The sequence below is a fragment of the Exophiala xenobiotica genome (assembly GCF_000835505.1).
Source record: "Exophiala xenobiotica strain CBS 118157 unplaced genomic scaffold supercont1.6, whole genome shotgun sequence".
Lineage (NCBI taxonomy): Eukaryota > Fungi > Ascomycota > Eurotiomycetes > Chaetothyriales > Herpotrichiellaceae > Exophiala > Exophiala xenobiotica.
Window position 1 is genome coordinate 2,336,719 of NW_013562489.1, and position 24,863 is coordinate 2,361,581.

Here is a 24,863-nt window from a genome sequence, read left to right on the forward strand (position 1 = left end):
GGGGGCAGCCTCCACTTCGGGAATAGCTTTGCGATTTGGTTTGGCACTGGAGTTTGGCGAGATCGTGCCCACTTGGTTGTTAATCACGTAAATTCGATCTCAGTTGGTTTCAGCCTCGAGGTCTATATTTTGTCCTTTGCAGCCTCTGTCGCGCGGTCACCACTCACAATTGTAGCATCCTGTCAGGTACGAGAGCGCAAAGAATCAAGTGTCGATCATATCACATCAAAAGAAAACGTTCCTACTTTTCACGTGTTCGACATCCTCGTGGCTGTTGATCGATTTTTCGGAAGAGATGCCCTTACTCATAGGCTGATGGATCTCAGATAGTTACAGTGGCGCATCAAGCAATCAAAATTTCGCACCCATCCTAGATGTTGAGTTTGGCTCCACCAGTCGTTCCAACCCCGGACAATCCGATCTCCCAGAATTCTTAGGTCTAAACCCGGAGGGGATGGTTCCTGGAGACTTTACAAATAACTTGCAGGATAGAGTCTGGACCTGGAAAATTGCAATTGACAACATTCTTTTTCACGTCTCACGCAAGTTCCTGTGGAATTGATGCCTCTCCTGATCGAGAGGCGATCCCAACACTCGGAACGGAAGCCAGGGCGGATGCTCCAAGCATCAATGTGCTCACCATCCTCTATGTGACGTGCAGTAGTGCAATATGCCTAGGATGGCGCCGCAGCCCGTCTCCTACCGTTAGCACGTTCTGAGCCGCCTCTCTCCAACTTTGACGTTTGAGCGATCAGCATCACGCAGTTTTACTCACTGCAAGGGCCCGGGAATGTACCCGAGAATGACCACACCTACTGGTGTGCGTCCAGTATCGGTACTCCTTGTGCAGTGGAGCATCTCTTCTACTGGCAGGTCTGCCCGAACAGTCTCAAGGACAAGACTGTGCCCAACACCAACATACCGTGCAGACGGCCTACAATATATTTCGTACGGAAGCTTCCTTCTAGGCCGCCGTCCGTTTCATGAGGGGAATTCCACACGGGCCGCGAAGAGCTCTGCAACAACGTGCGATAGCCCGTTCGTGAGCACAGACAAATGATCGTCAGGGACTTCCAAACCAACAGCTACTCTCGTGCCGAAGTATCAAGTGTCGTGCTAGTGACTTTCACAACACAAAGCCCATCAAACTAGAAGTTTGCCCTCACAACGCCAGTACCTCTCTCACAAATTCATTGGAAGCGGATGCTGAACAAAGGACGGTAAGTCTTTTACCACCGAACTAAAAATAGAATCTCTTTGTAGGTGCGGTTGTTGGTTGTGTTATTTTTTCGCAGTCAAGACAAAGGTGAGTGTTGCTTTGAAACTGGTCCAAACCAATATATCTCCAAAATACCGCGCATCATGAGCCTCAAGCGAAGAAGACTACCTCAGAAGGCAGCAGTTCCTCGTCTTTCAGCGGAAACCCTCAATCATCGAAAGACCAGACCTCGACTCAAAAAGCCACCAAGTAAGCGCCATGTTCTTTCCCTGGCAGAGGGGGGAGCAGACTTGTCCTTCGAATCAAAACTACTATCGATGTTCTTCAGTTCCGTACTCTGGTTGCTGTTCCCATGACCCCTGCAAAACCGGTCACTGTACGAACGACGCCGTCGACTCATGTGCTGCTCCAGGCACTGTCACTGTGACCCAGACTATCCTCCACGGGGCGGCAACAAGCACAATCAGCCCAGGTGACCCTTCTTTTCCTTCGTCAACCGCCATTTTTACCTTCGGCGCAATCAACCTACCCCAGAGCAGTGGTACCAGCGCCGCCGATACATCTCCAACAGCTACAGGGCTATCCTCAGCGACTCTTGCAACAGTTACACCGAGCGTGACAAGTGTTACGATCTCAAGCGCCGTTCCGACAACGAAAACTGTACATCTTGTCTCTGCGTCTGCGATCGCAAGCTCAACCGCCTGCCCCAAGCCGAGTTCAGCGGCGTCGAAGTCAACACCTCCAGGCACAATCGCTGGTGGCGTCATTGGGGGAATGGCTGGTCTCGCCATGATCGTGCTGCTTTTATTGTGGTGCTGCCGGCGGAAGAGGAAATTCAAATTCACTCTCAAGCGTAAGACCATATGCACTGGCGAAGAAGACGCACCAAAAGACGAGGAGGAAATTCAACAAGACCGTGATCTGGCTTTGCAAAGTCTCGAGCATAACAAGCACATTGCCAGCCCGCGCTCGTTTGACTTTGGGCTGCCAAAAATCCTGCAAAACTCGACGCCGATAATGCCAAAGCATTGGATATAAAGGTGCCAGAAAGCCAGCTGCCAGCTGATTATTGTGTGTACATCATAGTTAGGCTATCTTGCCATATACCTTTGTATATTGTGTCATGCAGCTGAATAATAACGAATACCAAAAGCTCCAAGTCCCTCCTTACTCTGTCAGCCTTTCTCTTGTTCGTAGCCCGTCCGGATGAGGGAAAGTGCCTTGGCGCTTTCAACCTCACCTTACCGTTCTTCTCGTCTTCGATCTGTTGTCATCAAGTGTACACACCACGCAAGCTTGCGCCATCTGTCCTGCCAGGATGTGGTCGATGCGCGATGGCACAATGGCACGACATGCTCGCTCCAGGGCAAGCCGTTTATTGGAAACAGCTGCTCAATTGCCATGCTCGGCACCTGTGAGACTAGATGGTCCTTGCCCGTGGAGTCCGTGACGCCACTCTGCGCTCCATTCCACTATGTTCTTCAAGGAACTTGTGAGGAAGCTCAAGTGTGGAAAAGTGAAGCTCTTCACACTTTCCTCTGGGCGAAAGCATGGCATTCACGATTTATCTGTTTGGAATTTCATGGTGTGTATTTTCAGAGGTCCTTAGAATGTTGTCAAAAATGGTAAGTCAATATGAGTGTCTTACTGCTCAGGTGGTTGTCCTGATCAAATTCTGCTTGTGGGCTTATTGCAGCCAAGCTTGACGGGTGAGCTGTGAATTGCCTGGCTCTGATGCTGCCCCTGAGGCATGTAACAGAGCACGATAAAGAGCGACATATGGACATTGGTCATCAGGCGCCCTCAACTTCGAGTAGGAATGGCGAACACTCAGTGTATCACTACGGGAATGACGGCTATGCTCTACTCCTTAGGTATCAGATCAACCTTCAAGCAGCGGCGGTGTATCATTTGAAGAATCTACGGTTAAGGTGCAAAATGCAATGTTTGTGTGGATGAAGCAGCAAGGTGAATTCAATCTATGGCACCGCAAGTGAATCGATGTTTACACCGCGACCGTATCTTCTTCAGCAGTGTCCTTCATCATCTGTTCGCACTGACATCTGACCACATCTGATCGTTCTATCGCTGCTGTTCTTTGTTCCTTTGCAGAGATTCAACAATGGCTCGCAGCAACACAAACTCCTCAGGCCCCGACGGCTGGGTCCGACGATCAGAGCGAGCGACGAGAAGACCGGATCGACTTGGTGCTCTTGTACACCATGACGCGGTAACCCAGGAGCTGGGTCAGACAACTCAGTCATCTACAGGTCGACCTGCTCAGATCGCGCAGCAGCAAGCCGGACGGAGCCTACCACGATTGGTCATCAATTACTGCGGTAGACAGGACATCGAAATCTGGAATCCTGACAACTTCCCCCAAGCCCTTCCCCAACCGGCGTACCAAAATCAGAATATTGGTTTAGGGAACACAGGGCCGTTCTACCTACCGCCTCTAAAAAGCACAACACCACAATGCGAGCCCACGATCACTGATCCTCAATGCGCTTCCGCGGTCACAGATTCCGAATGTGAGTCTACTGCTACAGAACCCAATGGCAGATCAAGTAATCACATCCAGTCGGAGAGCTCTCAGGGAGATACCGCGCCACTGTCCGATAAATTCACGCAGCACTATGAAACCTTACTTGGTCGGTTGGCAGAGGAAAGAGAGCGTAGGCTGCAGGAAAATGCATTACCTGAAGAGAGCGACGATGATAGTCTTGACAAATGGTGCTGGTGCCGAAGGGGCGACGTCGACGATTGCGGCAGCGTCAAATGTGACAATCCAGATTGTTCCATTGGCTGGTATCACCAAGGATGCCTCAATCGCCGCGACAAATCTGTGTACGCTAAATACGGTCAGTACTTCGACTGTTGGTAGTCATGCGGCCCGTACTGATCCTCAATAGACCTGTGGCTATGCTCAATATGCTTGAATCCCCGGCTGAAAGCGCTCATTGCAGAGGAAAAGGATGATGCGATCTTCCCCACTGCCGACAACGAAGTTGCTGATGCTGGCGTGGGCGAACATGCGGATGCAGATGAAGACATGGGGTTTGCTGGTGATACACCAGCTTCCACATCACCTGGTCCGACCATGATGGCTGTTACTACCACAGACGCTGAGGCTGCTGTCCGTGGCTGCAACGAAGCTCCTCCCGATGATATGATATATAACACTTCTCTTGTGGAAGACAACTCCGACGGCGAAAATGGCCCTTCCCGCGACAGTGGGAACCGCTCGGCTACAATGACGGATGACAATTCGACCGATGAGGAGGGAGGGTTAACCGCCAGTCCTGTCCGAGCGGATGCTGCTGCTCAAGACGGTCAGGAGCTGGCAACCACTGGGGTCCAAGAAGGACTATCACAATCCTTCATTGATCTCAAAAGCCTTCAAGAGGAGCATGAGTCGCAAACTTTAAGCTCGAATTGGCACAATGCACACTATATTGACCCAGCCGTTCTTCGAACCGCTGGCCTTCTCCCTCCCACGACGACATCACGCAATGCAACAAACGTTCCACGATTGCCTGCTGCAGCGCCCAACTCGACGCCGATGTCCTTTTCCGTGCACAACAGTACCAGTCTGTCAGCATCAGCCAAACTGTGGACGTCACAGCAGACCACAGTCGTACCAAATCAAAATGGAAGCGTCATTCAGGTCAAGTACAAGCACGGAAAAGCGCTTCCAAGGTACGTATCAAGCCTGACGGGATAACATCCGGGTGCTAACAAAAGTCCAGTCTGCCCAAGCAGTCAGAATATCCTCGCTTCCTTATCAACTGCGTGGACACCGACAGAAACGTAGGCAGGGTTGAAGTCTCCGTCAAACTCCTCAAGGCGTTCTCTCGCACCCTGTCGGACGCCAACGGCATCGAGAACCTTTGCGACTACGCTGCGGGTGTGGTGGGAACCATCAGCATCCCCCAGACAGATGAGGACACAATGCAAGTTGTTGTTGATTACCTCAAGGGGGACTTTCTCCAGGTCATGTTCGCCCCAGTTGACGTCCAGGTAACCGTCAACGAGAAAAAGCGCCTGCTCAACCTTGTGCATATTGCGCACGCCTTGGGCATCGAGGTCCTCATGAAGGCCGCCATCCATGCCTTGTGTGTCTCCGTCCTCCGCCGCCCTCGAGACTGGGCCAACAACGCTGACAACGGGCATCTCCTCAATGTCGCCACATTCGTGTCTAACCCCGCGAGGCGCCTTCTCAGCACCGTCCGTCGCTACTCTATCTTGCCAAGCGTGACTGGCTGGACCGCGTTGCGCTGCCACGAAAAGGACCGAGCCAAGTATTGCGAGATGGGACGGCGTACATGCAATCTGAGAGGAGACTTCGCACCGGTGGTCAAGTTGTGGCTGGAGTCATTCGCGCAGGTAGAGATCGATTGAAAGAGATGGGCTGGCGGTAATGCAGGAAGGGAATACGCAATCTCGGCGGTGTCTAGCAAGCTACATAGATATTACGGAAACGGTCGCGTCGCACTGTACGGTAGACACAGGATAGCAATAGCGTTGAAATGCATGTTGATGATGGAATTTGACAACTAAAAGAGTTCCCATATCCCATGACATATTTTCCTCCGCCATTGCATGGCCCTTTCTACCTCGACTTTTCCAGCGTGAGATCCCAATGAAGCCAGTCGCCGTTCAAATTGTTCTCCATACCGAGTTGTTACACGTCGAAGGGGACCCCCTCCTGAAAAGCAAAGGCAAAACACATGATTAGAAAGGAATGTAAGCGTAGGAAGTCGTCCCGTGACCAAGATGTCGCACCGTCTCGATCTTGGATGATGTGTAGATTTACTCGTCCGGAGGCTCCGAAAACAGACCGATCCTAACCCGGTGAAATTGAGGCAATTTGGGTATCACAACAGCCATGAGGGCCATGAAGTTGACGGTGAAATATGTAAAGTCGTAATGTGTATAATGCGTGCTCAGGAGGAACAGGACGATGGGCACGGTCAACAGGAATTTCTTCGCCGGTGTGTACTGGTCACCATTGTCGATTTGTTCCCACATGTTCAGATTGTCGTATGCTCCTGCATTGAATTCGAACGGTACACCTCGAACATAGTGGAACATCAGGTACGAGCCGGCCATATATGTGATATTGGTGAGCGTCCATGATATCTCCTGTGTTACGCCAGGGATAATATCAAATAAGATCTTGAGCCCAATGATGAGGACAGGATGTATCGTCCAAGCGCCTACACAGTTAAGAATCAGTATATCGTTCAGCTCGAAGACTCGACGAACGGATTGCAAATTGTCCCACCTTTTGCATTGACCCATTGTGAGTTGAGGTTCGGTTCGGCTGACTGGTCGCTGATCTGTTCTAATGACTCCGGCGGCTCTTGGTAGATGATACTGCTAGATCGCCTCCTCCGTCCACTTTTCCCGGAACTCATGGCTGGATTGTAGGACGAGACTGGAGGTGCGAGTCTGGCATCGACTTGGAAGGAGATTGTCCGGTGGAGGGTAGTATGGGAGGTCATGGACGAGACGTTGCTCTATCCTGCTGGGGTCGAAATCTGACTGCCCTCAATTGTCAGCACAGCTCTTCGTCTGCTGCCATAAGGCGGCAGTCCAGCGTACCTCTAGTGGTGTCTCTATGAGAGACAGGCAAGCTTCGCTTTCGGTACTCCGTGTGTGACGTCTGAACGAGGGAGGATGGGATTGTTGTTGGGAGGCCAGATAGATGACGAAAAAGATCCTGCAGAGGTAGGAGGGTTTGGGATCTCAATAGAACAGAGTTCGAGATATCCGAAAAGGCCAGAACGAGTGAGACACGCCGTATTGGGAGATGGATAAGTCTCAGATTGGAGGCAAGGCAAGTAATGCAGGCTCCTATGAGGAGTGAATTAACTAGTAAATTCGATGGATGGGGAAGTGTTGGCGGCCCGGTTGTGTCCACATTTAACTTAGGAGCCTCACCAGCCACAGCATGCACAAGGTACCTACCAGCACGCGACAAATAATCGTAGCCTATTCTTCCCTAAGTGGCCTAGACCTCGTTAAACCTGACGCCTGGAGCACCAGCACCAACACAAGCCTGGTGCAGCTTAAGGCCAAGTCCTAAATCCCATCAAGCTTGGCCAGGAACGGCAACCAACCCACTGTGGCCACTGAAGTGAACTTCTCCAATTGCTTTCGAATCTCCAATTCTTGAATTTCATTTCTCTCTCATGGCAACTGCGCTGACGAGTCGCAGCTGAAGTCAATCAATGTCAATGTGAACGGTTGTTGCTGCTCTATCGGTGCTTCTGTTCTGATGCATGCCTCGACTTGAAGAGGATTATGACGAGGAAAGCGAGTCTCGGACAGCTTTTGTTGGACTGAGAGGTAATCGCTCGCGTTCTCAAGGTCAAGTCTGTCATTCTTTACCTGAGTCTCAGAAAGAGTCTCGGCTTTCCTACGACTCTACTGGCATGGGCAATGCTGCCTCGCTTCCAGTTGAATCTTCTGATCCTTCCAATCACGAACAGGCCCCTTCTCACCCTCACAATCCTCCCTTACAACAAGCGACCATGGATCCTTCGACAGGGTTCGGCAAGAACCGTCTTGCAACAGGTTTCAGAGGGCCATCAAGTTTGGTAACCGAAGAACTGCTGGACAACAATGGCGATAACTCGACGGCCGCTGCTAGTCCCGGCGGCTCTGCCGATGACGCTATCGAAATATCCAGTGACGAAGAATCAGAAGATGGTGGAATGGTCATTAATGTTGATCATTCAACACAACATGGTCTCCAGAAAGAGATGGGAGTTCATGAGAGTGATCACACCTCTGGGTTCCAAAATACAACCACCGAGTCATCTGCAAGACCCAAGAATACGGAGTTGCCCTCAACTTCCATAGACGAGGATGTGGACATGCAGTTACAAGCTGAGAATATGCAGTATGCGAGGTCGCATGCCAATGGCGTTTTAGCGGATGCTGCTCTTTCCCCACAACCAGGCCTACGCTTGAGAGATTTGCCTCCAGAACAGTTGCAGCTTCAGCTCAAGTATGCTCTATTCGATGTGCATCCGGAACAAGTCGATCTGGATCGGCCTGTCGTCTGTCTCACCTGCTTGTCAGAAGGGCATGTGGAAGAGGCCTGTCCCGAGAGGATATGTGTGCATTGTTCAGCTGTCGACCAGCATACTAGTCGGACATGCCCTCGAATTGGTCGATGCTCAAGATGTCGTGAACCGGGACACGGTGCCGAGTCATGTACTGCGGGCATAAAAGTCACAACCGTTCCGTGCGATCTTTGTGGTGCTTTCAACCACGTTGAAGCATCATGCCCTCGGAGGTTCTTCCTCTCAGATGCGCTGTCCTGCGGCGGGACCCTCAAGTTGTGGATTTCTTGCTGTAGATGTGCCAGCAAGTCACATCTGGTTGGTGACTGTCCGGACGCAAAGTCAGTCACAGCAACTCGGTGGTCGTTGAAGCCCCTTGCTCCTGGGCAGGTAGTCAATTTGAGTCTCGAGAGTGGTACAGCGCACCTTGAACTGGAAGCCGCCAACCGTGGGCTGCGTCCCGCGGGCATGAAGATCAAGGGTCGTGCTGGCCTCCACACTGCCGGTGTGCGTGCTTCGGTTCAAGGATCCGACGATGACATCGATGAGCCTTTCCTTGGCCCCCGAATTGGAAACAAATCAAAGGCAGATCGAGCTGAGTTTACATTCCGGCATCCACAGCGGCCGCCGGAACCACAATCCATGCAGCAACGTGGTGGTCAGTACGACCGCTACAACCCGCCATTGGACAATCACGCTTATCAGAGTCGTCCCGCCAATAATTGGTATGCCACCGATTCCTTTGGTGGTCGTCGATCGAGATCTCCGCCATCATTCGGTCGACGAGGAGCAGAGGACCCTAGGAGACGCTCGCGGTCCCCTCGCGGTTTCGACGGCTACCGCAGTGATCGCAGACGGTCGTCTCATAATTCTCATGAAAGTGGTCGCCCTACACCTCCCCACACATCTAATGTCCCTGCCGGTCATCGAGGAGGCGCTGCAACCGATTCGCCCCATCAAGGGCTTTCCATTCAACTACCACTTAGACGAGGATCGAACAACATGTCATCTCAGCAGCAGGCAGCAAATCCAGCTCGATCTCTCTCCCAGCCGGGCGTCCCACCAGCAAATGCAAAACAAGCTAAATCCAAGAAGAAGAGGTCCAAAAAGGGAAAGGCGAATGCTAACAAATCGCAAGCGTGAGCCTCGAACTTGTTGGACTTTCTTTTTGCATTGATCAAGCTAACAAGGCATTCGTAGCGACGGGTATATCAGTGATGACGACTCTGGCTGTACAACCCCAGAGCACAACATAGCAGAGAAAGAGAATATTGTTCTCCTTCCCAAAAGTCTCCGAAAGCTGCCTCCCATCGAGGTTCTGGAGAAGTACGTCAAAATCCTTAATGCTCAACGAGAACTCCGGAACGAATGCCAACTCGGACTAGAATCTAGGGGTGAAGAGTACGTTTCACTGCATGAATACTAGCAAGCCGTGTTTTTCTGACATTTTTCTAGCCATTATTTCTGCACAGCACCTAACACAAACTTGGTGGAAATTACGAGACAGCAAAGAGTCGTCATTTGGCAATGGCTGGAAGCTGTCCAGTCGTTGGCTGGCGCAGCCAAACAGACGCTCCACACATTTCTCCAGCTTCAAGGCGCTCCTGCTTTCGACCTTGTATATCTTGATGAGACAATGGTACATCGTCTTAAAGATTCGAGTGGCTGGAAGCGCAATAGGAAGGAAACAGCTCTGCACCAGCTCCGAGACCATGCTCCGATGCCTCCGGTTGTCGAGCATCTTCAGATCAGTCCCGATCCGGAGGCAGTCGCAGGCAAGGACCATGTGAACCGTGGTAGTGCAAGCCACCAGACAACCTCTCAACTCAGCGGAAAGTTCACATTCCAGTTGCCTATGGCTCCTGACGATGTAATGCAACTATACCTTAAGAAGGTTAGCATGCAACGCGACAAGTCAGGGCAAGCCCCGATTGTTCTGGGTATGAACGAAGATGGGTAAGGCTGACTCCTTTTTATGCGTTTTATGGCATGCAGCTAATAGAGCTTAGAAGGCGTTTATTTATCGATCTCTCCGGTCCCGATATGAGAAAACTGGTAGACCAGGTTGACCTGCAAGCAGTATGGCGCTGGTCCGATGCATTCTTCTCGAGGTTTTCCAGATCATCACGTCCAGCTGATAAAACGACTCGCTGGGCTTATGAGCTGTACAAGGGCCAACTCGCACGATTTCCAGTGATCCAAGACTTCTTGCGGGGCTTGTAGGAGCATGATCAACGTGAGCTTCGTGCGCGGTGAAGTGGATGGAAGAGAAGCATTAACGGACCTGTGGGAATCGATAACACTGTCCTTTTGTGACTGGTGCGAGCTTTCCAACGAGAAAAATCAGACGTCGATCCGAAGCTCGCCAGTGCTGATATTGTTCACAGAGGATCTGAACTATGAAAATGTATGATTAGATAGCACGGGCTTGTGTCGTTGGTGCTCATTATCGGTGATGTTTGTACATGGCCAACAAGATCATGTATGACTAAGACCATTCCAGAATCATGCAATGTGAAGCGTCTTCGTAATGATCAGTGGCTGTTATTCCTTGCTGAATAGCAGAGAAGCAGGTAGTCAAAGATACTCGGTAACATGCCACAGTAATAGATATTCAATCTGCAGGAGGAAGAGCACAGTACAGTTCTAACCTTGAAGGCAGTGATTTGTTCTTCGCGTCTGAATCTATTCAATATGTATCGGAACACGTTGCAATAGAGCAGCATTATGAACGAAGTGGACCTCCATACTAACGCTGACTCTCAGGCCCGTACTCTCTACTCCAGTACCATTATCCAGGTATGTATGCTACCGTTCTCATTGGTAATGAATCGGTTCCGCTGCCAATCGTTCGGCCTCTCTATCTGCCTGTTCGTCTCGCACAAAGAAAGACTTGGTCACACACCACGTGGACTCCAAGTTAGAACGCCTAGCAGGCGAGCTGCCGCAGCAAGATGAAGAAAGCACCCATGAGCGAGGGAACCGGTACTGCTGGATGACTCTATTGATGCAATCAAGGCTCCGCAAGCAAGAGCTCTCATGTAATGATGGTCCAATCGTCGCCCAATCAGGGTGTATGATGAGGTGTATGATGAATTGCACATGAATGTGGTGTGGCCAATGCTGGGTCTGTTTCGGCACGCTCGACCGATAGATTGTGAATGTGATCCTCGATAATTGGCCCATGCCGATGCCCTCGGAATAGCTGTGAGTTGATTTGCCACTGTCGGTCCAAGTTCACGAACCAACAAACTTCCAATGAAGCTGATCGTGAATGATACTCTTACAGCAGAGGCTCGAGCATCATCCAAGCCTCTTCATCGTCACCACGAAATCTTCCTATCCGCAATCAGCTCGCGGTCATTCCAGTCCCCCTCCTTCATCCTCGCTTGCGGACGGGACATGTACAGATCATTCGAATACGGATGATCATCAGGGTTCTGGGCCTGCTCACCGCCGTTACCATTGCCATCGACGTACTCCAACATCTCAACATCTCCCTGGGTTCTGCTTTCGGGCGGCATCTCACTCATCTGATTCCTCGCTGGCACCGGTGGAGGGGCATCTGGTGGTGGGTAGACAATTTCTCGTTTCACTGTCTCGGCGAGCTCATCGATGCGGTCTGCTTGGATGTAGATCAGTAGATATGGGTTTGGGGCCGGACCCCAGTTGTCCTGCGTAGGCTTGCCGAAGATCTCGTTGCGATTTTGCACAATGCTGACCCTGTCGTCGTTGTATTTGCGCCATACTTCCTTCTTGTGGTCGAAAACGTACACCCAATAATGGCCCCCAGCGGCGCCCCCTCGGTGGAAAAAGGCGGCATGTAAGCGGTAGGGATTCTTACGCATGTCGACGAATGCTTCTTTGATCTGCTGGGTCAGATGGTCCATCCGCGATCGGATCGCTGTCTTGGAGTCAATAAAGATCCAAGTATGGGACGAGCTAGCATACCTTCAAGCTCTGATCGGGCCTGGTCCACGATGAGCCCCAGAGTGGCAGTGATATTGGGGTCGATGTTGAGCTCTTCCGAGATTGGGTCCGCCGGGATCGTGGCCAAGTATTCTAGAACAAGCTTTGCGTCTTGTAGAACACTCGGTACGTCTTTGGATTGACCCTGAGAAGCGTTAGCCTTTGACTGAAGGGGTTCCAAATATTTGACTTACGTGCTTCTCCTCGAGGAGACTTCTCCGAGCAGCAAGCGTTGCTAGTTCTCTCTTCATCTCCCAAGTTTGTTGACGACGTTGCATCAGTTCTGTATCACCCTGACTTTCAAGGTACCGGTCCATATAAAGGGTCTCGGGCACTTCGACGTGATGATTGAGCTTTTCTTGACGCTTCGCTTCTTGGTTCCAGGATACTCGGTCGAGAGCGACACTGAGAACTGGCGGCAAACGAACAACTGACGTGTAAGCCTTCGTTCCATCCTGTGCATCTTGGAGGTCATATTCGTTGTCGATTGCAGCATATACATCCGACGGTTGATGGTATACTCTTGTGATGATGTTGAGAAATGGTAAAGGTTGTGGCTTTTCCTTTTCCGGTTGGGTGTGAACGATCTGTTGTCCGAAGAAAAGATCATGGACCTCGTCAAGTTGCTCGCCATTTTGGTCATATCCTGTCGGTCGCATAGCACACGACAACTGAATTATGCAATGGTTCATGACCTCGGTGACATCTTGTTGACGCGCATACTCTTCAAGTGTTGTGGTCGCCGTCTGAATTGGCTTTCTAGGCGGCACAGGCGGTGGCTTTCCTGGAGGAGGTTCGTATTTAATGACTTCTTGTTTCGTGTCCGTCTCTGTCGATACAGTAAGTTGGGACAATGCTCCTGATTGTGCATTCAATTCTGACGGAGACGCTGGTGCCAACGGATTTGTCGTCTGTGCAGAAGAGTCCTGAGAAGATACTGCTTCCTTGTTCGGCGACAAATTCTCCTTGTTATCCAGTATTGATTGCTGCTCCTCTTGGGCATTATAACCTGCCAGTACCTGGTCGCTGTCGGGCTTGGAGACCAGCGTGGCTTCGCTGGAATTGTCATGCATGGTTGTGTCCCCCTCTTCTGTTTTCGCGTCATCTTTCTCATCCAAGGTCGCTGCGTCGAAGTCGACAAGAGGGTCGAAGATTGCATCGCCTGTTGGAGACTGCACGATGGCGTCGTCTGGTATACCACTTTTCTCATACTCAGCCAGCGTCAGTGGGCCAGACATTGGTAGGCTATCAATGTGACCTAGGCTGGGTCTCTCTGACATGAGGGTAGATCTTCGACGCATCCTCTCTTTGACACTCTCGGTTTCCAGAGTCAGGCGTGCCAGTTCCTGTTCTGGTTTGATGGAGGAATGTGGCGTTTCGATCATGCCACGGAAAAGCAAGGCGAGTCTTTCAACAACTTGAACAGTTAGATAATTGGTATAAAGCTGGAGGGAGGAGTACCTACACTTCTGGGCGGTTTGCACCTCTTTCAGACTGACCTTGCGCTGGCCAACCCGTTTCTTCTCCACAAGTTTTGGGTCGAGACTCATTCTGTACTCGTCGAAGTCTAGAACCACGTTCCGGAAGACTGTCAAAGTGAAGAGGACTTGCAGCAGGCTGTTGAGATAGCAAGTATTTCCGATATTTTCAAGCCCGACAGGCTGTTCCTCTGTGCCCTCCGGTGCTTGCGGAGCCTTGCTATGCAAATGATCCAGTAAGAGGGCACTGTTTCTGCCACTGGCGATGGCAGCAAGGGCTTTGGTGTAGTATTCGACGTTGCTTGGATTCTCTTCAATGGCCATGTTGTATTGTAGCATGATCATCTCATCGTCAATCTCGCGATTCTGGATTTGTAGGGCTTGATAGCCCTCAGCAGGCTCCATTTGTGTTTCTTGTGCGAATCCGGAGTCGATCCAGAGGGACAGAAACTGGCTGTTACGATGCTCTGCTATCAAGCGGACTGCTTGAATGGCTTGTTGCTCCAAAGATTTGTTCTCAGATGTCTAACGTGGATGTTAGAAAAGAGTGATTGTGATTGAGAGGACAACCGCAGCTGACCCACCTTTACAGTGAACAAAGCCTGGATGTGCTCGTCTTCTGTCGTTTGATCAGCACCTAAAAAGATGAGCGCTTGCTCGTATGTGTTGATAACTGTACAGAGATTGTCAGAAACCAAAGCGCCTTGCCTTGCGGAACATTTCTCTCACCGTTTTGTGCTGCATCGGCAATCTTTTTACTGTTACGGTGAACGCCTATAATACGCAGATACTCCCTCAATTCATGCTGATGGCTCGGTGAGTCTGCTAGTGTGGCGGTGAAGGCACCAATAATATCGTCGTCATTGACCGCACCTTCATGCTCACCGAGGTGGAAGGCCTTGTATGCCTGATTTAAAGTCTCTACATCAAATCGACCTTGTGAAGTTTCCATCACCACCTCGGTCCCGAGTATCTCGCTTTCCCGATCGTTGGCAATATATCGCAAATTGCTCAAGTACGTTGGAGCATTCTGGGGATCTGTCTCGATTTGCCAGTGGTAAGCTTTAACAATCAAGTGGTCGGCCAGGTTTCTCGGGCATCCGAGAGCAATGAAAGGCCTATCAGAACGTCAGCTGGCACTCGGAATGTGATGAGAGCACTGACGCAGTTCTCATCTCGGGCTGAAAATTTGCCGTCCTGCTGGCTGGGTCGGTGTCATCTGCGATGGTCAGCAAGCATGCCCAAGATGTCCAGACGCAGCAGACTCACAATCTTGACAGCCAAGAGCGCGAGATAGCTCTCTTTCAGCTGGTACGGGTGGTGAAATGTCGTGCAGCTGCTGGCGGACTTCATACGGCTGTGATAAGAGCAGGCTTCCGAGCTCGTGTTCAGCATTGTCCAACCAGATGTTAAGGGGACTTTGAAAAGGTTGAGAGTCGTTGAGATCCGGTTCAGGTACTTTCCAACATTCACCAGGCTGTGAACATCTGTGTGAGTGAAGGTAACGAAGAACAACATTGATCCACGTACCACTAGCTGGAATCCGAGGCGTTCAAGCACATCTTTACAAGCGGTTCCCTCCGGCCCAAAGCGCACAACGAATCTCCTATTCGATAGATTGATCGAACCGAATTTGGCATCCTTATGAGCTCTCCATGAATTCCTGACATATGCGCGGAGGTCTGTCAACACATCAATAGGCTCCGGATGTCGCATTCCCTCAGTGTTGCCGTCCCTTTCTTTAAACGCGTCCTCCGTCCTTTGGCGGAGCATTTCTGGATCGAGCAAGTGTTGTAGGTCGCTGGGCCGTAACACCGGAGGGCTCAGACGGACTGTTACGGTGGCTGAACATGTTTTTGAGGAGCATTTGTAGGTAAAGATTTCGTCTCTTGATTTGGGGTTCTGCCGCAGCCAGGCATTCCGCTCCAATGGTTCTTGAAACTCCGATCTCACCAGATGGTGCAAGGGATGATCGGTACTAGGGCAGGGCGCTTCTTCAAATCTGATGGTATAGTCGACCTTGACATGGAGATGCAGGCGGCATACTTGACAGAATGCTGCAACGGTCCATATCGTCTCAGGGTCGGGCCTTTCGTCCAACACAGGAGGAGACGACTGTTTCGGTTTCAGTCCGAACTTGTGCCTGCAGGTTGAGAGAGGTATCAGATCTCCCAAATATTGGGTCTGAATGAACTTCAGCGGCGAGTCAGCTAATAGATTTGGACCTTGCTGAGGATCCTGCCAGGGTTCGTAGAGCGTCAAATCCTCGAGAAAAGTAGGAGCAGTCCGACCTGCCAATGTTTGTTATTACATGTTTTGTCTCACAGCGTTCTTCATCTGCACGCACCGGATCCTTTGATCGGCGCAATAAAGGACCGTATGTTTCCTTGCACGCCGGCCATGCACGACCTTCTGGGAGTGGAGTGCTGGCTCTAGGAGCCAGCAGAGAAGACGCTGGAGGTCGAATGAAGTTGGAATGGAAAAGCTGTCTTTGCTCTAGAAACATGCGCAAGTCTGAGAACTTGAAGGAACGCGGGTCTACAAAGGTGGATTGGGTCTGTCGTAGGTGGACGAAGCAGGATGCTAAGGATTTCTTCGTGTCTATGCCTGGGGCAGCCTGTTGGCGGAGGAGGCTATTCAGAACTGAGCAGGTGACTGACGATCGTACAAGTATGGCATCTACGGAGAAGGACAGTTCAGGACTTTGCCACGGCTCTAGTGGCAAAGCATTGGCATCTTGCTGCGAATTGATTGCGGCCTGCGCAAAGTAGACTATGATGCTCATCTTGCTGCAAGCGCGTAGGATGCCAAGAACGTCCGCCATTCCGAAGTAGCTCGCAAAGCTGCGGCGGCACGCATCCACTCCGTACTTGAGGAACTTCAATCGCCAAATCGAACTTAATTTGGGCACCTCAAAAAGATCAGACATCTCGTCTCACGCCCCTCCTCCTGACCATCTGGCTCCAGTCTCCCTACCAATCGACTGATGACGTGGCAAGATCCCTCTTGAAGCTTCGCAAGCAGCACCTCCAGTAACAACAATGGCCGACCTTCTTGATCCCAAAGCCACGTTCGACGATACATACCACCCGAAAGATGCTCTCGAGAGAACGGTGCATGGAATCACATACACCGGCGCTGCCGGTCTGTTTCTAGCAGCGGTGCAGAACACTGTAGCGAAAGAGAATATTGGAGCAATGGGAGTCTTTTCTCGATTTGGGAAGACCATTGGTTTATTTGGTAGGAACTGAACTGGCTGGACAAAATGCTGCGGCACATAATGCTGATACTTTTCAGCTGCCATGGGTGGAACATTCTCATTCGTCAGTACGGCGTCTGCAAACCTGCGGGAAAAGAACGATTTTCTAAACCACGCACTCGGCGGTGCATGCGCCGGCTCACTTGTTGGCCTTGCTAGTACGTCGGAACACCAAGGGCCTATTACTGTGGTGAGCTAATTGCATGCAGAGCGATCAATGCCGTCTGTCGCGGGCAGTGCGCTTGCTCTTGGGGCTGGCCTGGCTGTTGTCAGTTACACGGGGCGGTCTATGTTCGAATCGTCGTCAGATTCTCCTCAATTAGACCGTCTGGCATACAAGGACGAGGCCAAGACTCGTTATCGAAGACCTATCAATGAGACTATCAATGAACTTGGTGAAGGCAGAGGTATGTCTTGCTCAAAGCGTTTAGCGGTCAAGCTCGCTAATGGCGGTATCATCAGGTATCTACGGACCCGGATACGAAGAAAGACGCAAGCAACGAATCAAAGAGAGATATGGTATCGAGATTCAAGAACCATATTACAAGAATAAATCAGCCGAAGGCATGGTCAAGTTCTGAGCATTAAGCTCTTCATTAACACGGTCTTAAGCGGCAAGCAGCTCGAGTGCTTCTGAGGAAAGCTGGAACAACGAACCGATGTCTGGTTCAGTCAGAAGACCAACCCATCGCGGGAGAACTTCAAGGCGGCCAACTCAAGGTCGTGGGCGGCGGATGTATATCTAGATACTGGTAAATGGACAACGGAGTTGACGACCGCCCCCAATCTTTTGCGCGGCCATCTCGAGCACACTTCCAGACCCCAGTACATTGTGCCATTCCAATGTCAGCCAAACCGTTGCTTCCAATTGATTCTGCATCAGAATCTGGATATAGCTGGATATATCTTGATCGGGCCTTTGTGCTATGCACCAAACCTTCTTTGCTAGGAAGGAGGAGAGCGTGTAGACGCGTTGCCGGTCAGAAGAGCTGGTTTTTAGCTACATCTGGAGACACTTCTCATGATGGTCGAACTCCTTCCACGCCCTTCGTATTCTCGGCTATGGAGTTAGTGAGGCAAAAGACCTCTATCCCCAAACCCACCCTTTAGTGTCGATGTAGGTTCAGCATGTGAAAGGTAACGATACAGGTGTGTGTGTGTCCAGTAAGCAGTGTGGCAGTCTAGCGGTCAGGGCCTGACGGCGGGATGTAGGCTCGTAGGCGGGGTCATTACCCAGTGCAGATGATTTGTCCACCCCAATCGCCTTCGCAACAAGGATGTCCGAACAGGGTGGACAGTACTCCGTACAAAGTACTATGCCATGGATGGGTGCGAGGAAGAGCTGCACAAGTCGGCAAGCTCAACCCGTAACTTGCTTTGAGGCTGGCGAGCTAGGAGAAGTGCTCCGGTTCAAGTTCAAAACGTCAAGATTTAGTGTTGCCACGAGGAGCATGTCGCTTCTTGGTGCGATTGGGCTTTTCCCGGCTTTCCTCCAAGTGATGACGCTAGGGGCGCCATTCCCTTGTCCTCGTCTGGTCCGGGGTCACCGTCATAGTGATTGCGCAAGGGCCGATACCAAACGCCCCCGGAACTGAACGAGATGCTCAGCAGAACAGATCACCAAAGGGTGCAAGCCATGACTTGCAAGATGTGCTTCTTTGATGTCGTGGCGTTCTTAAGACATGGAACTGTAGTAGAGAAGGATCGAGCAATCAAAAATCGTAGTCAAGTGCAGCTTTCCAATGGCTGACGGTGCTGCTGAGAAGGAGCTGCAGATGGATCGGTGGAGCAATAGGTAAGGTCATGACTGATGGATGAGGAAGCTTGGGCTTCCTGGGGTTCCTCTTGTGCCTCTTTTGGGCGACACCCACGCCTGAAGCTCGAGCATAGAGCCGTCTTTACGAGCCTCGCACCTTGAGAGTCGTAACCCTGGGGAAGCATGGTTCAGCTCATAACTGTCACTGCTCGGGCTCTTCAGCTGCTTATGTAGCTTTCCAGCTGCATCGGGCAGTTATTGGGCCCAAAGGATGCAGTGCCGAGATCTGAAGAAGCGGTTGTGCTTTACCAGGGTGAGTGGCTATCGTCAAATTAGCTCTGGCGACTATCAGCTTGACTGCTCCGCTCTCTGCAAGTGCTCGGCTGAAAGAGAAAATAGCCTGGTCTGACGCTTAACATATACGATGAGCACCTACTCACGTCGAGTGATCTCGGCATACGTAGCGAGGTAGCCTACTATCGAAGAAAATATATTCCGTCAGACCTGAAAATGCCCAGGCGCATCCATCAGTCCACGTCTATGTTGATCAGTGATTGATAGCCCTAAGCTAGGTGCTAGGCGAGGCAAGCTGCCCCCCATCTGCCACTCTCTCTCCACCTGGGCGGTCGATTGAACCACTTTTTGCTTCCCGCTCTGCCGGCCGGTTGCACTGAACAACAAGTTCATCTGCTTTTCCTCCAACTCGATACCGTCTCGAGATCATCATCAGCCTTTCTTGGAATCGACGTCATTCACTCTCCCTCTCTCTGCCGACATCCACCTCTTCCGTCGCAACTCATTTCCCTGGTGTGCTTCTTGTTCCGTTGTTTGAACTGTTCAAGTGTTCCAGCTTCGTCTCCAACTTCGTCATTCACCTCTGCTACCATTCTAAACCTTCCTCCTGCGCAGTCCCAAGTGCGCCCATATCTATCACCAGTCCTTTGCAAGATGCTGTACTCGAGATAGCTGTTTCTATCCACGCCATCCTCCCCAACCCACCCTCTGCCACCCCGAAACGAACTCAACACCTCAACCGACGTCCCATCCACTGAGATCGACGTCGTCACCATGTCTAGGCCTATCACTCCAGTCTCGCCCGTCCACAGCGCAATGCCGAATCACCCCGACCCTTCGCTACACTCTGCGCGGCCCACGAGCGCCAGACCAGTGTCTTCTCGGCCAGTTTCCTATGTTGTCAGCCACCATGCAGATGCTCCCTCCAACTACGATGAACCCGGTACTTACCCACCTGAGCAAACCGCCATGTCGCAAACTGGCGAAATGCACGATGGAGGCGATGCTACGGGCGAACAAGCTCCAGACCTCCCTCGAAGCAATTCGCACATGTCAGGATCCCAAACACTACTTCCCTCAAGAGGCGGAACGTTGAAGAAGAAGCCTTCCTTGCACAAAAGCGCTAGCCTGAAAAGAACAGCGAGCAAGAGGAGCAGTTATGCTGGTTCCGTGCGAAGCGTCAGGTTGGGTGAGAAGGAAAAGTACGGCGAAACCGAGGAGACGAACAGCGTCTTCTATTGTCCCGTCCCCACGTCGGGCAATCCAACCGAACTGCTAGCGAATCGATTCCAAGGTAGGCCCCAAAAGTGGTGTTTCTGGAGCGCTTGCTAACCCTCCCATAGCATGGCGCAAAGTACTGAAGGACATCATCAATTATTTCCGCGATTTGCACAAAACTTACGAAATGCGATCCAAAGCACTCATGTCCACGTCTAACGTCATCAACAATGCCACGCTTCCTCCCAATTTTATGTCTTCAGGCGGCATAGGTGACGCCGCCTTCATTTTACGGGACTTCCACAAACAGGCTCTCAGCGAGGCGAACAAGGCCCGGGACCTGGAAAATGAAGTCATCATACAGCTGACCGGCCTTCGCAGCGATCTACAACAGAAGATCAAGGAGATCAAGAGCTTGTCTGGTGATTTTAAGAATTCAGTAGACAAGGAACAGGAAAACACTAAAAGGGCCGTTCGAGCTCTCCAAGAGGCCCTCGGCCTGGTTGACAACGATGCTGCGGCTACCAGTGGGAAAGGTGATCCTTTCTTGGTCAAGTTGGGCGTCGACAAGCAAGTGGAGAAACAGATCGATGAGGAAAACTATTTGCATCGAGTAAGTCTTACATGTTGAAGATTCCCCGATCTGAAGCTAAGTTCCCCAGGCGTACCTGAATCTTGAAGCGTCGGGGCGCGAACTTGAGGCAATCGTGGTTGGGGAGATCCAGAAAGCGTACAATGTCCTAGCTGGCATTCTCCGCCGTGAAGCCGATGATGCCTATGACGCTGCCGAAAAACTCAAAGAAGGGCCGCTGGCGATGCCGAAAGACCATGAATGGGACGAGTTCACCACGAACAACAACCAAATGATCGACCCGCGCAGGCCTGTCCGGCAGGTAGCGAATATTGTCTATCCTGGCAAGGATCATCCAGCGGCTATCGAAGTCAGAAGTGGCATGCTCGAAAGAAAGAGTAAATACCTGAAAAACTATACCCCCGGATGGTAAGGCTCGTCACTGCCAGAATTGACACTTTTCTAACGTTGCACTAGGTATATCTTGTCGCCAACTCACCTCCACGAGTTCAAGTCGGCCGACCGCGTTACCAGCCAGACTCCGGTTATGTCACTATACTTGCCCGAGCAGAAGTTGGGCACACACTCCGAACCCGGTTCGTCATCGCACAAATTCATGCTTAAAGGCCGCCAGACCGGATCCATGCACCGTGGACACGCCTGGGTTTTCAGAGCGGAGACTCACGACACCATGCTCGCTTGGTACAACGACATCAAAGAATTGACCTCGAAACGTGGCGAAGAGCGAAATGAGTTCGTTCGCAGGAGTCACGCCCGGTCGATTTCTGGAAACAGCCTTAAGCCCGCAAGCATAATCAGCTCCGAAGGTGCAATGGAAGAAGACGAAGCTGACCATATCGCCTTTGCTGGAGAACAATCTGTCCGAGGTAATTCTACTGCAGATGAGACTGGCATGACCGGAGCAGCTGGGCTAGGTGTTCTAGGTGCAAATGACGTTGAGGATACCCGGTCAGAAGCCGGATGGCGTCCTCCTCAACAACGACCAGCACCAGGTGGGCGATTTCCATCCGACCTCAACATTCAGCGAGGCTTACAAGCACCGCTTTCCCCGTCTAGTGGAGCCGATTCTGACCAAGACCGAGATGTTATAGCAGCTGCAGGTTCCCTCCCAGGAAGTGGCGTGCCGTTTTCCAATACCCCCGAACGGCACACAGACTTGCAGACGACCGTCCATCAGCCAGCTCCAGTCACCAACACGGCGACTACCAATAACCACTACGCTCCTGGCCAGCATCCAAACATTCTCCCCGCGCATACCACACCGCACCAAGATTCGGTCAGTCAGTACGGCGAGTGGATGGCACCTATTGCCGCGGGCACTGGAGGTCTTGCAGTGGGTGCGGGTGTGATGCACCATCATGATCAGCGCCAGCAACAGCCGATGGTTGAGACATCAGCACACCAGATGGATGGCGAGGCGGCAATTCCGAGCCCAGGTCAATCTTCGGCTCCCATTCCTGTAGCGACAGCAGCGCCAATTGATGCCCCTACTGGTCCACGCGCCATGAGCGAATCGACGACTGCACCGAGCTCGGCAGCAGGAAACGCAACATCGTCAGGCGCAGATACTGCGACTCTATCGACTGTGCCGACTAGCACAGGTTATCCTGCAGCCAACGAGAGCATGTTCGATGCCAATGGAGTCTTTACTGGCCCCAGGGCTGCGAAGACCCCGCCAACAGCGTACGTGCTCAAGCCATCGGACCGGTCCAAGAGTCACACAACCATAAGTGATTTACATGTCCCTGGAGAGTTTCCACAAACTCCCGCTCTCAACGAAGATTCAAAGCTATACCAAGACGTGATCCAGAGCTGAGCTGATAGCTATCACATCAAAATGTCAAAGGCCATAGATAGGTTTGGCCGAAACGGGTGACGTACATACGGAAAGGACAACAGGCCGAGTCGATATTTCCTACCTTTCTGCAGGCACATTGACGGTTACACATCATGCGGTGGCGGAATGTCATATTGTTTTATGTGCAGTTTCAAAGATACCAACAATTGTTTGTCTTTTTGCCATTTCTGTCCCTTTTTGGCATGCAGCTCGTTGGAAACTTCAACCAGTGGTTATGCCAACGTACTTGCCCACCAGGTGGAACGTCGACCAGACCTGTGACACGCGCGGGGGATGTCGAAAGGTTTGGAAAGCACAGGAGGGCAGACAACGTGCGAAGGCGGCCATGTTGGTTTGGTGAGTAGCCGTATCTTACGAGAAATACCTTGAAACCCACCACTGTCTCTTCGTTCCATATTACATGTGTCGGTCTTTAGGCTTTTCCGAACGGAGATTTGCCAGCGAGTGCCAAACGACCGTATGCCAGGCGACAGTCTTTCCTTTCATTCAGCAGGTGCTTTTCCTCCCAAACATGGATGATCTTGTATGTTTGACACCGAGTCATTACTCTTGCCGCCAACAGCCCTTGCTCACCGCGCAGCGCAAGGCCGAAGATGCCCGCTCGCGAGTGACTCGCTCAGCCTGGTCGTGGACTCGCTTGACGGTACGGCTGCAAGTGTTGGCCAGTACACAAAAACACATCATCCCTGAACACCATAAAACCTGCCCAATGCTTCATAACCCAGTTTCCTCACCGCGAAGCCGTCCAGCGCCACCTTGGTCTCATCCATGGCCTGAAGCACAGATCTCATACTCGCGGTGTTGTTACGCATACTCAATAGATGACTCCGCAACTGCTTCAGCATAGAGTCCAGCTCTTCACCACCGCCCTCATCAAGACTCGTCGTCGCGCTTCCACATCGTGCATATTCCGCAGCGTCTTTCGCGCTGTCGATGGATATTCCCGTGATGCTGTTTACTCTGTCAATCTCGTGGACTTGCTCATCGTCGTCGTTGTCGTCGTCCACCGGCTCGAGTTGTTGAGCGACAGGGTGCAGACCACGCTCTTTCCTCCGCCTCAACTCCTTGCTTGATTTCAAGCCCGTCTCGAGAGCGTCGAGTTCCCCCCGGTCGCGCTTCAGAAGTCTTTGTTCGCGCTTGATCTGCCGGCGCAGCAGGTGCGACGAGGATGTGTCCGTGTTTAGTGTCGCTTGGAGAGAAGATATCCGGCGGAGGGTGTTGGATAGGTCGAAGGGCGTGTCATCCATGGATTGAGTGCTGGGTGCGGGCGGGAATGGCATTCGGGGGAGACGGCATATGAGTCTAACAACCATTCGTTAGCGGACGTGTGTAGGCTTAGACTGTGTTGCATGAGAAGGAGGAGCTTTTCCGGGTCCAGGGCGAAGAAATACCCCCCAACTCGGTGGTCAGAGAGAGTCGCGCGGCCCAGTTCATTTCCACCACATTACGGAGTAAGTCACCCGGAATGATTGGTGCACCGTACGCTGTGGACGGCGCAGGACTCTCGCTTATGATAAGGGAGGTAAAGCCAGAGAAGAGGGCAGTGAACAGATGAATGAGTCAACGCACTTATCGGCGATCTCCTCCACAATCTGATCGTACTCTTCTTCCTTGACTTGTGTCTTCGAATTCGCCTTGGCCGACCTCTTACGCGGCGCTTTACCAAGTGGCGGGATTCGCGCCGTGCTCCCGCAACGCTTCGTCTTCACGTTCAGAAGGATCTGGCGGATCTTGTCTTGTGAGTTGGTGGGCAGGGGTTTCCATTTCTTCTGGATGGTCGACTGGGATATGTTCTTGATACGCGGTTCGAGGGTCGCGAAGTGTGAGCGCGCGCGGTCGGACGTGGAGGAGGAGGAGGAGTGTTTTGAGGGGTGCATCCTGGCTTGTGGCTTTTAGACGTTGAATTGGCGCGTTGCAGAGGACGTGATAACGACCAGAATCGTTGTGGTGAAGTGTTCAGGCGATAGGCTTGGGAGAAGGTGGAAATGCATTACAGGCTCTCGATATATCTGACCTGGGTTTAGCGCAGCCTTGTGGTTCAGCCTCGCCTCACACTGGGCACTACCCTCCAGATGGTGCTTTGGCGTTCGCGGCTCGAGCAACTCCGACAACCACAGGATAGCTTTGGTAAAGTCCCTGTCGAC

The 24,863-nt window shown here is 51.7% G+C and overlaps 7 protein-coding genes across 8 annotated transcripts; 4 read left to right on the forward strand and 3 right to left on the reverse strand.

Moving 5' to 3' along the window:
- Positions 1-4,483: 4,483 nt before the first annotated feature.
- PV05_10140 (uncharacterized protein) lies at positions 4,484-5,767 on the forward strand. The gene is made up of 2 exons (XM_013456549.1): positions 4,484-4,918; positions 4,969-5,767. The coding sequence occupies exons 1-2, from the start codon at positions 4,782-4,784 to the stop codon at positions 5,618-5,620; spliced, it is 789 nt and encodes a 262-aa protein (XP_013312003.1). The 5' UTR covers positions 4,484-4,781; the 3' UTR covers positions 5,621-5,767.
- Positions 5,703-7,068, reverse strand: PV05_10141 (uncharacterized protein). Its single transcript, XM_013456550.1, has 3 exons — positions 6,827-7,068; positions 6,507-6,766; positions 5,703-6,438 (listed from the first exon to the last, which is right to left on the reverse strand). The coding sequence occupies exons 2-3, from the start codon at positions 6,724-6,726 to the stop codon at positions 6,032-6,034; spliced, it is 627 nt and encodes a 208-aa protein (XP_013312004.1). The 5' UTR covers positions 6,727-6,766; positions 6,827-7,068; the 3' UTR covers positions 5,703-6,031.
- Positions 7,069-7,409: 341 nt separating this feature from the next.
- On the forward strand, positions 7,410-10,920 carry PV05_10142 (uncharacterized protein). The gene is made up of 3 exons (XM_013456551.1): positions 7,410-9,696; positions 9,751-10,251; positions 10,305-10,920. Exon 1 carries the CDS (start codon positions 7,507-7,509, stop codon positions 9,436-9,438), a length of 1,932 nt encoding a protein of 643 aa, XP_013312005.1. The 5' UTR covers positions 7,410-7,506; the 3' UTR covers positions 9,439-9,696; positions 9,751-10,251; positions 10,305-10,920.
- On the reverse strand, positions 10,910-16,144 carry PV05_10143 (uncharacterized protein; the record flags this gene model as incomplete). Its single annotated transcript, XM_013456552.1, has 11 exons — positions 10,910-10,980; positions 11,750-12,199; positions 12,247-12,409; positions 12,459-13,681; positions 13,730-14,267; positions 14,327-14,415; positions 14,472-14,860; positions 14,907-14,961; positions 15,012-15,219; positions 15,273-16,033; positions 16,090-16,144. 11 exons carry the CDS (start codon positions 16,142-16,144, stop codon positions 10,910-10,912), a joined length of 4,002 nt encoding a protein of 1,333 aa, XP_013312006.1.
- A 476-nt stretch (positions 16,145-16,620) lies between these two features.
- On the forward strand, positions 16,621-18,020 carry PV05_10144 (uncharacterized protein). The gene is made up of 4 exons (XM_013456553.1): positions 16,621-16,982; positions 17,040-17,159; positions 17,211-17,408; positions 17,464-18,020. Exons 1-4 carry the CDS (start codon positions 16,784-16,786, stop codon positions 17,580-17,582), a joined length of 636 nt encoding a protein of 211 aa, XP_013312007.1. The 5' UTR covers positions 16,621-16,783; the 3' UTR covers positions 17,583-18,020.
- A 1,412-nt stretch (positions 18,021-19,432) lies between these two features.
- On the forward strand, positions 19,433-23,108 carry PV05_10145. 2 transcript variants are annotated; one of them, XM_013456554.1, is made up of 5 exons: positions 19,433-20,345; positions 20,395-20,882; positions 20,932-21,269; positions 21,318-21,853; positions 21,953-23,108. In XM_013456554.1, exons 1-5 carry the CDS (start codon positions 19,826-19,828, stop codon positions 22,675-22,677), a joined length of 2,607 nt encoding a protein of 868 aa, XP_013312008.1. In that variant the 5' UTR covers positions 19,433-19,825; the 3' UTR covers positions 22,678-23,108. The 2 variants fall into 2 exon arrangements, with proteins under 2 accessions (XP_013312008.1, XP_013312009.1); XM_013456555.1 differs by having other exon boundaries at positions 21,318-23,108.
- On the reverse strand, positions 22,829-24,611 carry PV05_10146 (uncharacterized protein). The gene is made up of 2 exons (XM_013456556.1): positions 24,289-24,611; positions 22,829-24,021 (listed from the first exon to the last, which is right to left on the reverse strand). Exons 1-2 carry the CDS (start codon positions 24,594-24,596, stop codon positions 23,400-23,402), a joined length of 930 nt encoding a protein of 309 aa, XP_013312010.1. The 5' UTR covers positions 24,597-24,611; the 3' UTR covers positions 22,829-23,399.
- Positions 24,612-24,863: the final 252 nt, after the last annotated feature.